This window comes from Moschus berezovskii, chromosome 10, assembly GCF_049115385.1.
Source record: "Moschus berezovskii isolate FMDL1 chromosome 10, NW_MosBer_1.0, whole genome shotgun sequence".
Lineage (NCBI taxonomy): Eukaryota > Metazoa > Chordata > Mammalia > Artiodactyla > Moschidae > Moschus > Moschus berezovskii.
The window spans coordinates 44,686,263-44,702,628 of record NC_142469.1 but is presented as its reverse complement, the minus strand read 5'-3'; the positions used below and the strand labels follow the sequence as shown (position 1 = coordinate 44,702,628).

The window sequence follows — 16,366 nt, the reverse complement described above, 5'->3', positions numbered from 1 at the left end:
TTTAGTAGCATATTGTTTAGCCTCCACCCGTTGTGTGTGTGTGGTGGTTTTTTTTTTTTTTTAGTTTTTTTCTTGAAGTTGTTTTTTAGTCTCACAGTGTCTTCACAAAAGATGCTTGACGCTGTTTCAGTTTTCTCAGATTTAGTAAGGATTGTTTTGTGGCCTAGCATGTGATCTGTCCTGGAGAGTTTTCTATGTACATTTGAAAAGAATGTGTATTCTGGCACTTTTGGATGGAATCATCTATCGGTATGTATCTGCTAAGTGCACTTGATATGTCATTTTAGGCTAACATTTTCTTAGTAATTTTTTTGTTCTGAATGATCTGTTCATTGATGTAAGTAGGGTATTAAAATCCCCTGCTACTATGTGTCATTGGTTTCTTCTCTTATGTCCATTAATATTTGCTTTATGTATTTAGGTGCTTCTGTGTTGGGTGCATATATATCTGCAGTTGTTTTATCTTCTTCGATTGATCCATTGGTCATCATGTAACATCTTTCTAGGTCTCTTATAAAAGTCTTCATTTTAAAGTCCGTTTTGTCAGGTATAAATATTGATACTTGGGCTTCCTTTTGATTTCAGTTCACCTGGAACACCTGTTTCCATGCCCTCACTTTCTCTGTCTTTAAGACCTGAAGTGTGTCTTTTGTAGGCAGCATATACGGGTCTTGTTTTGTATCCATTCAGCCATTCTTTGTCTTTTGGTTGGAGCATTTAATCAGTTTACATTTATGATGATTATTGATATATATATTATTATTGCCATTTTGTTATTGTTTGGGGGTTGTTTTTGCAGATTTTTTTTCTTCTTTTGTTCTTATGATTTGAATGATGAATATCTTGAGTGTTATGTTTTGAGTCCTTTCTCTGTTTTGTTTATCTTTTATAGATTTTTTGGTTTGTGGTTACCATGAAGTGGGGAGGGCTCTGTGTGTGTGTGTATGTGAGTATGATTGTTTTTGTTGCTGTTCTCTCAATTTCAAATACATTTTAAAAACCCTGCATTTGTACTCTACCCCTCACAGTTACTGTTTTTGAAATTATTATACATCTAAATAAATAGTTTGTGTATCTTTTAACTGCTCGTTGTGGATACAGATGATTTTACTTTTGTGTTTTAGCCTTCCCAGTCGCTTTGTATGTGGATGATTTACTACCTTTACTGTATGTTTGCCTTTATTTGTGAGCCTTTTCATTTCATAAGTTTCATGGTTTTAATTGTTGTCTTTTCTTTTTTGCTTAGAGAAGTTCCTTTAATATTTCTTGTAATGCTGCTGTGGTGCTGATGAAGTCTTTTAGCTTTTGTGTGTCTATAAAACTTTTGATTTATTCATCAAATCTGAACAAGAGCCTTGATGGGTAGAATCTTCTTGGTTATAGGCTTTTCCCTTTCGTTACTTTAAATATATCATGCCACTGTGTTCTGAAAGTGAAAGTGATAGTTGCTCAGTTGTGTCTGACTGTTTGCAATTCCATGGACTTAGCCCGGCAGGCTCCTCTGTCCATGAAATTCTCCAGGCAAGAAAACTAGAGTAGGTTATCATTCCATTCTCCAGGGGATCTTCCCAACCCAGGGATTGAGCCTGGGTCTCCTGCATTGCAGGCAGGTTCTTTACTGTCTGAGCCACTAGGGAAGCCTCCACTCCCTTCTGGTCTGCTGAAAAGTCAGCTGTTAGCCTTATGGGAGTTCCCTTGTGTTAACTCCTTGCTCTTCCCTTTCTAATTTTAATATTTTCTCTTTATCTTAATTTTTGTCATTTTAATTCCTGTGTCTTGGTGTGGTCCACTTTGGGTTAATCTAGTTTGGGACTCTGTGCTTCCTGGTCTTGAATGTCTGTGTCCTTTCCCAGGTTAAGCACGTTTTCAGCCATTATGTCTCAAATGTGTTCTCAACCTCTTTTTCTTTTCCCTCTGAATTCCGATAAAGCAAATATTTGTACCCTTAATGTTGTCTCAGAGGTCTCTTAAACTGTTCTCATTTCTTTTTTCTTCAGCATCACTGATTTCCACTACTCTGTCTGCCAGCTAGCTGATTCATGCCTCTGTATCATTTAGTCTACTATTGATTCCCACCAGGATTTTTCATTTCAGTCATTGCATTCTTCATCCCTGGTAGGTAGTTCTTTGTATTTGTTGACTCTCTGTTGTAAACTTCTAACTTCTTGCTCTGTGCATCCATTTTTCTCCCAAGTTCTTTGATCATCTTTATGATCATTACCCTGAATTCTTTCTTGGGTAATTGCCTATATCCACTTAGTTTTTCTTCTGGACTTTATCTTGTTTCTTCTTTTGGGGTATTTTCCTCTGTCACCTCATTTTCCCTAATGTTTTTAATGTATCTGGTGGGTTGGGTACGTTTCCTGACCTTGGAGAAGTGGCCTATTGTAAGAGATGTTCTGTGTGTCCCAGCAGCACACTCCCCTCTCATCAGCAGAGCTGTATGCTCTAGGGATGCCCACTGAGCTGGCTGTGTGGTTCTTGTGTGGCAGGCTGACTGGTATGGGCAGTCTGGTAAGCTTGCCTGGCCCCTGGCTGAGTTGGTTGCAGGCCCTGACTTCTGCAGATGGCTGCTCTTTGCCAGGGCTTGGTCATGCCATGTCTGGCTGTGGAACTCCGGGAGTCCTGGGGCTAGTGCTGGCTCACTGGTCAGCCGAGTTAGGGTCCAGGAGACCTCAGGCAGGTCTGGTGCCTGCCTGCTGGTGGGTGAAGCCAGGACCTGGGGCTCATGCCAGCCCACTAGACTAGCTGCTCCTTTTGAATATTCAGTTCCCACCTGGGGTCTTCTGTGGCTAAGCCTTCCTGGAGTTCTCTAACAGTGATCAGCTCTGGTATTCTTTTATTTTTGGATTTATCCAATGGAGGCAGCAAAAATCTTCATCCTCTTGAAACCAGTGTCAATTTTCTGTCTTTACCAATCGACTGTGATATACCCGAGGACGGGATTACTTTGGTTTCTCTAGATGAACAAAATGTGGGGCATAACTTAAATGCTAAGTATTTATTGAATGACTAATACTTTACATTTGTGTATGTATTTTGCGTTCACCCACATCCCCATTCATAAAGCCTGTTAGGGCAGGTGGTATTATCCTGAGTTTTCAAAGAAAATGAGTATTTTTAAACTTCTTAGTATCTGTAGCCATTCAGTTCCTTTTCCAAAGGGCTGCATTACCATCAACAATCATGCGAAAGCCCAGGGCACAGCATTTCCTTACTCCTAACCTATCGTTATTACCCGTTACCTCCCTGTCCTTTCCTCCAACAAGTCAGTCAGTGAAGGACTCCAGGCACTAAGGCCGTATTTTGATTTTAAAATGGCTTCATTTGTCTCCCTGGTCATGTTTTCTCTCCAAATATGTATAGAAACCTCATTTATAAATCTGAGTTCTAGTACCCTTCTGACTCCAGCGGAGAAGGTTCTGTTATCTCCTGGAAGGCCACGTCTAACCCTCCCTCTCGTGCTCGTGCGGTGTTGCAGGGGAGAGGCGAGTGGAATGGCAGGGAGCCTCCCTTGGGTGGCAGGCAGGGGCTTATGGAGCCAGGTGCCACTGGCCTGCAGAAGTTTCTTTCTGGGTATTCCCAGATTGTTCCATGTAAGGGTCACCCTCCCGCCCCCCAAAGTGGTTGATCGTTGGAACGAGAAGAGGACGATGTTCGGGGTATATGACATTGGGATCCTGGGAAACTTTGAAAAGCACCCCAAAGAATTGATCAAAGGCCCCATGTGGCTTCGAGGCTGGAAGGGGAATGAACTGCAGCATTGTATTCGAAAGAAGAGAATGGTAGGAAATCGGATGTTCATTGATGACCTGCACAACCTGAACAAGCGCATCAGCTTTCTCTATAAACGCTTTAATCGACATCGGAAGCACCGGTAGAAGAAAAAGCTGGGAACTGTGGCAGAAGCATGTCTATCACCGGAGAGAAGGGAAAAGTACTTTTCCTTTTGAGGAAGGGGATTTTGATGCTCTCAGTGATAATGTGGGACTCCTTTGTAATCCAGTATCCACAACTTTAGTTTCCTCTAGATGCTAGTTTTACTCATTCATGCAAGGAGGAAGTGGAACTCATCCCTAAGTCTTACAGTTTTAGCCTTGGACTTCATCACTTGCCCCTTGCAGTCTAGCCATACCTGAGGTGTTTAAAAAATAAAAAATCATTGTTGGCATCTTTTGATGTTTGGCCCTTCATTTTAAATTGTCCCATAATGCCATGTTAAATGTATTTTTAAAAACCTTTCTGTCCTGGAATGAAATATCATAGAAAAATAGTTATACTGTTACACTTTTATCTAGTACCTTTTCTGAGATGAGAACTTTTGGAAAAACAGTATAAAATAATTCTCCCCCCATGCTTTTCTAGTTATGGGTATAAAGTTATAGTCTGATACTTTAATACATGAGGCCTTAAGTACCATATGAGTGGTTCCTAAGCCTTATTGATCAGCAGAATCTCTGCATAGTTTAATAGTTTAAAAAATCTAGTCCCTGCCCCCAAAGATTGTGATCTTTAGAACTGAGCTGAGTCTTAAGAGTCTTTTTGGGTTGTTTTTTTTTTTTTTATAATTAAAATGTATCCCTCTATATAGGCAGATAGTTCAAAATTGTAAAATTACAGAAGAGTAAGATGAAAAGTTTCCTCACAGCTGGGTTTTCAAGGCAATCATGCATGACATTGTTTTTAATTTTTCTGGATATTAATATATACTGTGAGTGTACAAAAAAAAAAAAATCTGAGTTCTTCTGCAAGATATCTTTGTAAGCTGCTCTGACCAAAGTGACAAAACAGTTTTGAGAGTGAGGAAATGAGACACATGTGGTAGGTTTACTGCTACATCTTCCTCCTCAGATCCCAAATGCTAGAAACAATCCATGACTGTTTCCTATAGCTACGTATTAAGCAAAACTCCAGGGCATTAATGGTATCAAAATTCATTCACTTATAAAACTAAAAATGGTTAGGTGTAACAAGCCTCCTCATATCATGGAGAGACAGGTATTTAGGAGGGAAATACTGAGTAGGGTGCAGCTGGCAGGCAACTCCAAGAGGTGCAGGTCTTACTGAGAACAGTCTGCAAACTTGCTCCAGCCCTCACAGAACTACCTCCTCTAAGCGTTCTTTGTATCTGCTCCTCTGTTCACAGTTTAATCTGTTTTCCCCCAATATTTTGGCCTTCTTCACAGACACTATTAGAAACTGACATTCATGTAAAGGTAACATGACATGTCAGCCTGTTTCCGCTATTGACTGGGACCCCTCTCTGCGGGAGCAAAGAGGGGAGCTTAGCATTGTAAGTAGCTTTTGTTACTGCTTTACCTCTAGGGAAACACATTGGTGGGAAGAGAACAGAATGAGAGGAGTTTTAGCTTAAGGGAATGTTGAGATTATTTCTTCAGCATAACTCAGAAGATGAAAGTTTTTTTTTTTTCAATCTGGGTGAAAGAGAAAACTTTATTAATAGCTGTTCTAAAAGGGAGGAGAAATAATTATGAAAGTATACTGGAAGCTTCTTATAAAATGTTTTTTGGTAAAATAGGATCATGTTTCAATACACTGGTGACAGTTACTGAAACAGCAAATGCAGCTCATTAAAAGGCGGTCAGCCTACAGACTCTGAGGGCAGAGTGAAAAGGGAGGCAGTTCCCTGCAGAAAAGGGAACCAGAGATATGCTAAGTGCCTAAAACTAGTTTCGAGCACTAGGTACTGAATGATTATTCTGTTGAGAATATTGTGTCTAGCTATTCTGATGAGAAAGATGATGTAAATAGAAGACCTATTTCCAGTGCATAACTAGATGAGCTTTCTATGTTAAAATTAATTTTTTTCTATTGAAAATAATTTTTTTAAAGTACTAATATAATTTTTGCTTTCCCTCTGGACATTATATCTAAATGAACATGGGAGATGTACTAAAATGTAGATTTGTAGAACTCTAAAAGGATGAAAGCTAAACATTTTCCAGACTACTTTTGCTCCCATTAAAAAAAAAATCTGAAAGTTTGAGTAAGGGAATTACAGCATCAATTAAGATATGAGTTAAATTTACCTTATTAAACTTCAGAATGGGTGGGGCAGGGAGGGTGTAACTAATGTAGGCTTATAGAACAGATGACGAGCATTCGACTTACAGCAAGATAAAACCACACTGCTGTATTTCGTATTTTATTCAATTTTAATATGGTTTCCATTATTAACTTTTAAAACAAAATGATTTCCAGTTTAGAAAACAATGCACTGACCACATAATTCTTTTTTTATATACAGTTATACAAATATTCTAAATACACATTTTGTGTTCAAGATGATGGCAAATAAGATTAACTGTACAGTACATAAGGAAAGAAAATATTTTAAGCATATTTAGAAGCAATAGAAATGTCTATACAAAACAAGCAAAAATGGAATAAAATTTTTAATTTTTAAAGTATTGCAACAGGCCCACAGGTTTGTAACAAAAATGTCTTTGCACAGTTCCTCACAATGCCCCATTAATAGCTAAAGCAAGACAGCGGTTTTAGAAAATAATGTTTCAAAATGCTACACATGGTACTATTGTTTGCACAGTTTGATCAAAATAACAACTCTACTCTGAGTCAAGCAAAACCTAGAGGAAATATACCAAACAACTTGAAAATCATTTGTATAAAATTCATTGCACATTATTTTACTCAGTTGTTTGAAAAGTAAAAAAGTGTATTTACAAAATATTTCGCAGTCAAAATTATAAAGTGAATGAGTATCTCTAAGTAACACGTCTTGATACAGACAGTTCAAGGAAAACACGAATGTCTTTTTTTAAAGAGGTTTTCAGTGCTCCTTCCACAGGGAAGTAAATACGATCTACTCAAATGGATTTACAAGATGTTACACATACTGGAGCAAATTCAACACCTGCATTATAAAACAATGTTAAAAAGGTGAGAGGATGAGGAATTTGTACATTTGTAAGAAGTGAGCTATTCAGAGATCAACAAATACGATTTTTAATTCCGTTATCATAAAAGTCTTCATAGTCTTCAGATAATAGACAGACAATGAACATACTTGACTTGATGAAAGTTGAAAAAGCACCATGCACAACAGTTTAGTGGTAAACACTGAAAAAATAGCACCTGGAATTCTGTGATATTGACAATTTAAAACTGGTCTAGTAATTGCCGGAGATACGGTGCCTTGGATAATTCTCTATTTACTCGGGAAAGTTTGTAAAGTACTGGGCAGTTCAGAGAAACACATGGGATATGTCGATCAAAGCAGCCTGAACAGTTCTTGCATATCTGAAAGATCGAAAGGAGTACATCAAAACACCAGGAAGGTTTCTGTCTCTATGTGTAAACAGCAGACTTTTATAATCCTTTGTGACCCACCACAAATTACTGGCACATATTACAGAAAAGTTTCATTAGTTTTCATCTTTTTGAAGCATAGCCAACCCTAAGTTGAGATGTTTCTAAAGAATATTATTTCACAAACCATAGAGCATGAAATTCCCTAAAGGATTCATTTAATCCCAGAAATCAGCTTTCATTTATGGTAGAATCCCTATTGTATTAAGATCCACAAAATAGGCTACCCAATTACCATTCAAAGACTGGCTCTTAAATTAGCAATGTACACTTTTTTCAAGTTACTCTAACGTTTTATATGCTAATCAAAAAAGTTATCCACTTTCTTATTTCAGAAGAGAAAATGGGGGGAAAAATATCAAAGATTTTGAAAGTAGCTGGATAGACCAATAGTTTCAACCCTGGCTGTACACGAGCTTAAAAATAGACTAAGGTCTGAGCCTGATCCCAGACCAATGAATCAGGATCTCTGGGTGTGAGAGCTTAAGAATCTGTACATCTTAGGGCTCCCAGATGATGCTGATGTATGAGAACTGATCTAAAAGAAAATATTAAATCATAAGGCAATTTTTCAAGAAAAGCATTATATCTTACCCAGTGATCAGATTTTAATATGCAAGGTCTCAAGTCACACACACAGTTTAAAAGTGGTAAAACATGAAAAACTTTAAAGAAAAAAACTTTAAAGGATACTAGTAAGGGCCTCAAGGGTTAAGAAAATACAGGCTGATTTTTAATGTGAACAGTTTATCCAAGTGATTTAAAAAAGGGATAGCAATTAGCTGCTGTTATACTAATTACCTTTTAAGAGAGAAATCAGATCTGCTCTTGTTAATTCTCTGGTCTGTATCTAAAAGCTTCTGTTTTAGAGGGCTCACAGGGAAAAAAAAAAGTCGTTCTCTACCCCAATATTTTTCAGTCGATTGCAGGGTCCGTTTTTCTCAGCACCCTGGTTACTCTACCCAGTATTATGATACTGCCACAAGCGAACTCCTCAGAGCCCCGAGCTTCAGTGTGCTTTCTGGAGACTAAATGTGCTGTTCTATTCTGAAGACTTTCACCAATTAGATCTCTGCCAAGAGACTTAAAGCTACTCCTAAATATAGAATGTCTGTATTACAGCTCCATGTCCTGCAGCTACATCCAGGTGCCAGAACAAACTGATAAATATTTATGCACTCTGTGCTTGTCTGATAAATAAACCAGGATGGAATTACTTGTCTCGCTAAACTTAATGTTTAGTTTCAAGATCCTTTACTAGTGATTTAAACCCTGAACAGGTTATGTTTAAAACTTTAAACACCGCAACCTAGAAACTAATTTTTTAGCAGATGCTTAAGAAAAAAACAAAAAAACCTGCTTTAATACTTATTGATCCTTCTCTTTTGTTATCCTTTGGTTTACTTTATAGATTTTTGAAAAATTTGCAGTCAGATGCTTAATTTTGTTTTTTATGTTTATAAATAAATGTTTAAGGTGATGAATTTTTCTCTGAGATCTGCCATGGCTGTCTAGAATCTTGTATGTACTGTTTGTTTAAATAAGGAATGTTAAAATTTCCAAATGGATCATTTTGTTTTCTGAGTTTACTAGCTTTATAGAATTGTATTGATAAAAGGTTTGTAATATTTCTACTTTCTGAAATTTGTCTTTGTATTCTAAGATATGGTCAATTATTTAACATTTCATATAAATGTTTTTGTAACTGGAAAAGATATATTCTCTAATATTGGGTTAGAGAGTTTGATATATAATCAAAAGGTTTACCTTATAATGTTTATATCTTTAGTAATTGTACTTATTTCTGATCACTTGTCTTGGTATGAGAGCTGTTTACTATTACTAATGTTTCTGACAGTTTCTCATTTTATCTCCTGTAATTTCTGCTTTGTGAGAAATTCCTACAGGTTATTTATGTACAGGAGACACACATTTTAATTCTCTTAGGAAAAATGCAATCCTAAAGTTAAAATATCTCTTTAAAGATGATGAACCACCCCTTATTTATGAATAGTTATTACTTTTAAAACTGGATTTTTATAAGAACTAACACCTAATATTGAACGAAGGTTCTGGTTAAACTGATGGCACTAACTAGCACAGTGTATGTTGCTGGGGGCAGAAGACAGGTCCAGGGAGCTGCCTCTGACTTTAGGAGCTCTGGAGGCCCTGCCCATGTCTGCACCTTTTACTAGAAGCCAACTAGGGAATTTTCTAGGAGGGCAAGTTGCTGCCATTGGGGCAGGAACCTAAAAGACACAAGTTAGGGATGCCCGGTGACTACTGGTTGTAGTAACTACAACCACCACTTTGTGGCGGTACAAAAACGGGGACAAATGGGCTGAAAATCGGTTGGTAATCACTCCAGTGACTTACTGCTGCTTTAACTGTGCATTCAGCAAGAAGCTGTTTCCTCATTTAATACATATGTATGACCACCACCAAGGGCTGGACTCTAGCTAGGGACAGCTGACTCAGCAGTGAGAGAAGGGCAGGGCCTCTGTCCTCACCTGCTCTGTGGTGAGGATGCTCGAGCCACAGTGCTGAGAATGGACAGGATGGCAGGGGGATCAGTGTGAGGCTGCTGCAGGAGTTTAGGGAGAAATAATGGTGGTTGGACTATAGGATGATAACAGAAGGGAAGCAGAAAAGTTCTTAAGAAGTAATCAGTAGATGGATGGGGAGAGGGAAAAGTCAGTTTATCATTTCAATAAGCTAGGTTTCCATGGTTGCATCAATAAAATCATACCTTTCAGATGCTACCATCCTTAATGGGATTCATTTACTGCATTCTGAATGACTAGCTATATACACTATTTAAAGAGTTTTCTACCAGTGCAGAACAGCGGCTAGAATGGTGCAGAGGAAACAGTCTGTAACAGTCCTTAACTATCCTTCTATAACCACACAAATTCTGAACAGCCTGGTCTCCCCAGAGATGGCTTCTGTCCTGCTGCCCTGTGTGGCAGCTAGGAGTGTCTTCCTAGGAGGCTGTGGATACTCCGACTTGGTTCAAAAGCCTCTTTACCTTGCAGGGGCATGGTGCAGAGCCTGGCCTTTACATACTAGTGGCTGGATTACTTTAGAGCAGATGAGCTGCTAGGAGCGATTGTATAGGAGAGTTCACAACAGAAGAGCTAGTAGGGACCTATGAAAGAACATCAGTTTACATTCTGAGAAATCTGGGGCCAGGGACATGGCCAATACTGTGGAGTTCAGACTGAAAACCTGATGTCCTTACTATCAGCTGGATTCATTTTCCACTAAATCACACTGCCTCTCAACCATCTGGTTGGCTTTAAAACATTTCAATAACCTTATATGTTGCTCATCTAAAGACAAAACAAACTCCACCACAAGACTGTTATTCTTGCCTGAAAGCTAAAAATGTAACTTGAAACATGATGGTATAAGGAGATATATATAATCAGTCATTAAGAACTGCAAACCTTCCAAGTTGACTAGCAATTCTCTAAGAAAACAAGATTTCTATGAGAATGATAAGTATATATGGGACACAAAGCAATTAGTACTTTCTTTTTTTAGAAATACTGCTATAAAAGAAACTGGATGGCTATAGTTCTATGGTTCTAATAAACATAATTAGTTTTTAGTAGTTCAATTACGCTATTGTCAGGATTTTAGAAGTTGATTAACTTAGAATCCTTACTCCACTTTCGCATCTCACACTACACCTCCCTCAGGAGTTGACTACATTTCCCTGAAGTCTCAGGCTGCTTGGGATTTTGGGTCTATTGAACAAGACTGTACCTTTACAAGTCGCTCCTGTTGACGTTCCAGCTCTCGAATTTCTTGGTTGAGGATGACTGCAACATGCTGAGGCTGGCTGCGACATTTACTGCAGATGCCGTGCTGAGTCAGGTCGTCACACACAGGACAGTGTAAGGTAGTGAAATATTGTGCGATAGTGCCTTTCCGCCCTTCAAGTTCACTTCGAGAGCTGGTGGCCTTCTGGATCTATATAAACATCAATTCAGAAATAAGTCTAAGCCAGCTTTATACCAGAGTGGCTCTTCTAATGCTAATTACAGGATCACTATGGCATTATTTCCTGTGTTCAACAAATACTAAATAGCTACTATATATCAGGCACTGTTCTAGATAATGGGGCTTTAGAAAAGAACAAAGTCCTTCCTTTATAGCTTAATATCATCAGATATATTGTTTTGTTTTCCTTTTTTGGGGGGGAATGGTCTCAGAAAAGTGCAAACTTTCAGTTGTAAATAAGTCATTAGGATATATTATACAGATCAGGAAATGCAGTCAATAATATTGCAGTAACTTTAAATGGTAACAGATGATAACTAGATTTTATCATGGTGATCATCTCATTGTCAAATCACTATACTGTATACCTGAAACTAACATCAGATTGTATGTCAATTATACCTCAATGAAAAACAAAAATAGTTTCTTGTCACTCGGTTTTTTTGGTTGCAATATGTAGATGTATGAAACTATAGGGGGCAAAGGAGATCGGGGGGCGGACAAAGGAGGAAATCCAGACTGAGAGTGGATACTGTTTAAGACTGCACAGTTTCGGCCATGGAAGCCAGGTAAAAAAGTAACCTGTTAGGCATTAAGGTACAAAATTCAAGCAAAAGAAAACCTGGAGCATTTCAAATGAAATTAGATACATGTCACCTAAGCTTCCTTCTTTGAAGTTGATAATGGTTTCAGAGATCTGTCTTCTGATACTCTTTTCACACTGAAATATTATCCTCTTACTATCATACCCTTGGTGTATTCCCCTGGTGTCTTACAAGTCACTCTGCACCAAAGTTATTAGGTTAGCCTTTTATAAATGCCACTGGTTGAACACTCCTGCTGCTGATGTAATGAAAAACACTAATAGCTTTGTTGGTGCAGAGCCAGGGCCCAGCGTTACAGATGCTGGCCAGCACAGGCTGTCTGAAGCACAGCTTCACCCTCAGTTTCCCAGCTGATTCTTTTCCTTGAGGCCTTAAGTGGGTACTGAGAAAGTAAAAACAATTTAAGTATTAACATATCAATTTTCCTGAATACTCTCAGGCTTTCAGAGTCTGAGCAAATGACTGAGCAGACCTAATTGTAAACATCAGGTAAAACTGTTACTTTCCTAGAGTAATGTATCCCTGATTGTTACAGAACCACAAATTGTTCCTTCAGAGTTTGCATGGGGATAAACTAAGAAAAAACGAGTTCAGGCAAAACTCCCTTTGGTAAGATTTCATACTGCACGTTTTATTTTAGTAAAACGATACTTTAATATTCTTTACTCTGGTTTCTATAAAACTATGTCTAGCTACTAGAGCTTATATATTTCTAAAATACTCATTTTGAAGGAATTTCTGCTTTCATTTTTATTTGCTGTTTGTGATATTTTATAGTTAAGTGTTTATCACTGAAGTAGTTGTGGGATTTATTGTAATCTTCTATAATTTGGCTAATCTGACAGAAGCTGGGAAGGTGTTTGTAAAAGATGAAACCAGAAAAGTATATAGCACCTTTGTTGGTTTAGGATAATAAAGGATTTGCTCTGCTCTGATAGCATGTAAATAAAATCTTTAGTTCTATTGAAAGTGTTAAGTGAATTCTCTATGGAGTCATAGCACAGGTACTTTTTAGTAGGCTTACCCTTGGTAATTCATGATACCAGCTGAAGACATCAATACCAATGAGAGAGAAGATTCTTGCCAGGGGTGGAAGGATTTGCTTGGTGATATAGTAAGTGGCATTCAGTCTCAGAGTTGGGTCCTGCATGACTTCCACTGGGCGCCTTACTAGTTGGATAAGTGGTACTCCAGGGGCCCCATAAATGATGACGTATGGTACTCGCTCCCCAACTCGAGGCTCAGAGCGCCGATCGTAAGTAAGCATTTTCCTATTTAAATCCAAATAAAACGGTCACTCAAAGACTGTCATGGAAGGCATCTCTCCAGAAAATGAAATGAGAATTAAACAATAATGAAGCCATGAGAAACTTTAAGGGGAACCTTCAAGGTAGTTTTAACTCTGACAACCATATACACTTCACTTAGCACCAAGTGGATATGCTCTAAAAGTTTAATAAAACTTACCCTGTAAATTACTGTTACCTGGAGAACAATATGAGTTGGCAGCTACCAACTAGCTTAAATTAACTATCATAAATCTAAAAGATAAGAGAAAATTTAGCTGATCAGCTGATCTCCTCCTAGAATGACACCACCTTACTGTGTGGTAGGATCAATATTAAGGGACTACCTGTGATTCTGATATAGGAAAAACAATCACTTCCAGCTCTGTAACATTACAGTTTCACTGAATCTAGTTTTTGCAGGGAAGGCCAGAAGAGGAGCTCTTTTTTCCACTTTAGAGCTTGCAGCATTTGGGGGTCATCCACTCGTGTTAATAAGGCTTCATGTGGGCAGGAGAACAGACAACTATGTATCTGTGTCTATGGACTAGGTCTTTTCATCTACTCCAAACCATTCAGAATCCCAGGACCACACTTACTAGGTACTGAGGGCTGTGTGCTGTGCTCATCATTACCTTGTAAGTTCCAGGGCTGGCACACAGGCACCGGGTTTATAAGAGGCACTTCCTCTGTATTCCTTGGCAAAGATAAAATCTTGTATGCTGGCCCTTCCTTCCAGAAGCTTCATACATTGTCGCTGAACATACTGTTTAATTAAACTTATATCTCTTGTTTCAAATAGCAGCTTCAGAGAACGCTCAAGTATCTTAAAAAGAAAATGGATATGCTCATAAAGGTAAAGTATCCTCTAATATATTTCATCACCACTGTTACACTTTCACTTACATAATTACCAGAAAACTTCCTGATCTACCTAAACAATCTGCTATTTACAATGACTGGATAATAAAAAATTATTGAAACTGGAAATTATTTGAAGATTTAGCTTGCTATTTCTAAAAATAGAATTATGTAGTTTGAGGAAAATCATATTGGAATGACATGCAGATGCAATGTCTGCTGTGTGCGATGAGCAACATGAAGCATTTCAGTTGTCTTATACAGCCAAGACCACTTCAGGCACAGAAAGCCAGACATGATTTTCATGGATTATGTTTTATTTACTCTGTTATAGAAAGGGTTGGATTCAGGTGGACAGAAAGAAGTTTAAACATTACCAAGCAGTGAAAGAAAAGTCAGTCTTTTGCCTTTTTATAATGTCAATAAATAGAAACTGTGACAGAATTTTCTGTGCTGCAGTATTTCTATTGGAAAATGACTGACATACAGTGGAATGAATTTAAATTAGTTCCAGGTGAAGTCTCTGTATCTTATTATGAGTACTGGAATCCATACGTATTTTACACAAGTTTGCTAACTTAGCTAAGGTACCATTCTTTCCTCAGAGAAAGAATGCACTGGATAGTATCTTTCTAGAAACTAGTATGAAATATATCTCAAATTTACATAATGTTACATATATGATATATAGGTTGATTACTGTCAATCTCTTATGCTTTTAATGCTCTCAAATGGCGTAAGTGGAATAGCACTCTATTTTTTTTTTTTTGCTTTGAGAAAACCTTTATTGCACATTGTTGAATTAATCTGAATAAACAGTACACAAAACAGAGATTTATGTTCTGAAAATCCATGAAGCTTCTAATCAGCAGTCTGCAAGAAGTTAAGACTTTGGTTTTGTGTCTTTTTATCTAGATAGTATATTAAAAAGCAGAGACATTACTTTGCCAACAAAGGTCCATCTAGTCAAGGCTATGGTTTTTCCAGTGGTCATGTATGGATGTGAGAGTTGGACTGTGAAGAAAGCTGAGCGTCGAAGAATTGATGCTTTTGAACTGTGGTGTTGGAGAAGACTCTTGAGAGTCCCTTGGACTGCAAGGAGATCCAACCAGTCCATTCTAAAGGAGATCAACCCGGGGTGTTCATTGGAAGGACTGATGCTAAAGCTGAAACTCCAATACTCTGGCCACCTCATGAGACGAGCTGACTCATTGGAAAAGATTCTGATGCTGCGAAGGATTAGGGGTGAGAGGAGAAGGGGACGACAGAGAATGAGATGGCTGGATGCCATCACCAACTCGATGGACATGAGTTTGAGTGGACTCCGGGAGTTGGTGATGGACAGGGAGGCCTGGCGTGCTGTGATTCACGGGGTCACAAAGAGTCGGACACGACTGAACGACTGAACTGAACTGACCTGAAGGCATACATTTCTCATTTATCTTTAAATTTTGAACATAACTGTTTTCCAAAAATATTTTTGATGTCTGTTATAAAACTTCTCTACCATGAAACCGCAGTTCCTGATCCTCAAAGGCTACTCTTTTCTATGACACTGAATGTGCCCTCAAGGGACCTGGTGCATCATGTACTTTTCACAAGGCTGGGCAAGTACTAATAAGTCAATCCCTGTGGGATCAAATATCAAATATTTGGTATGCACTTTGATTTTTATAGATATATAGAATACTATTTCACCTTTGTCCTTTAATACTACAGGAAAGGAAAAAACCTATACGTGAGTACTAAAAAATCTGATCGTCTCCAGAAATCATAACAGTTGTCCTTCAGAACCAAATCTGTGACTATTAGATGATGTTTTCTTTTCTTTCTCATTCTCTTTCGAAAGTGAAAGTCACTTAGTCATGTCCGACTCTTTGTGACCCCCATGGACTGTAGCCCACCAGGCTCCTCTGTCCATGGAATTTTCCAGGAAAGAATACTGGAATGGGCTGCCATTTCCCCCTCTATACACACTGAGTTTTAAGGAAGCATTAAAAGCATAAGAGATTGATAGTAATTATTTTTGGTTTGTTACAGAACGAATATGGGCCTGAATAAAGAAAAAAAGAAATAAAAAATACTATGACTAAAATTACTGTGGTTGAGAAATTTAGGTAATTTATAGTACCAGTGCTCAGAAATCTCCCTAACTGGTACTTGGTAACCCAAGTAAACAATTTCAGTTAATCTGAGATGGATTATTTTACTTATGAAATTTCTCTGTTCACTTTCTCTTCTTTATCCTGCTTCACA

At 38.0% G+C, this 16,366-nt stretch overlaps 1 protein-coding gene, 1 long non-coding RNA gene and 1 pseudogene across 4 annotated transcripts in view; 2 read left to right on the top strand and 1 right to left on the bottom strand.

The window, feature by feature from the left end:
• LOC148776307 (uncharacterized) lies at positions 1-15,205 on the top strand. The gene is made up of 3 exons (XR_016038410.1): positions 1-249; positions 14,052-14,105; positions 15,026-15,205. It is a non-coding gene; the product is annotated as an uncharacterized LOC148776307 (long non-coding RNA).
• Positions 2,386-3,964, top strand: LOC148776308 (large ribosomal subunit protein mL51 pseudogene; annotated as a pseudogene).
• REV3L (REV3 like, DNA directed polymerase zeta catalytic subunit) overlaps positions 6,158-16,366 on the bottom strand; it is a 183,808-nt gene continuing 173,599 nt past the window's right edge. For all 3 annotated transcript variants that reach the window (XM_088840621.1, XM_088840622.1, XM_088840623.1), the window contains 4 exons: positions 13,885-14,075; positions 12,988-13,234; positions 11,122-11,328; positions 6,158-7,281 (listed from right to left, as the gene is read on the bottom strand). In XM_088840621.1, coding sequence (XP_088696747.1) covers positions 7,141-7,281; positions 11,122-11,328; positions 12,988-13,234; positions 13,885-14,075 — 786 coding nt within the window. In that variant the 3' untranslated portion in view covers positions 6,158-7,140. The remainder of the gene's footprint in view (positions 7,282-11,121; positions 11,329-12,987; positions 13,235-13,884; positions 14,076-16,366) is intronic.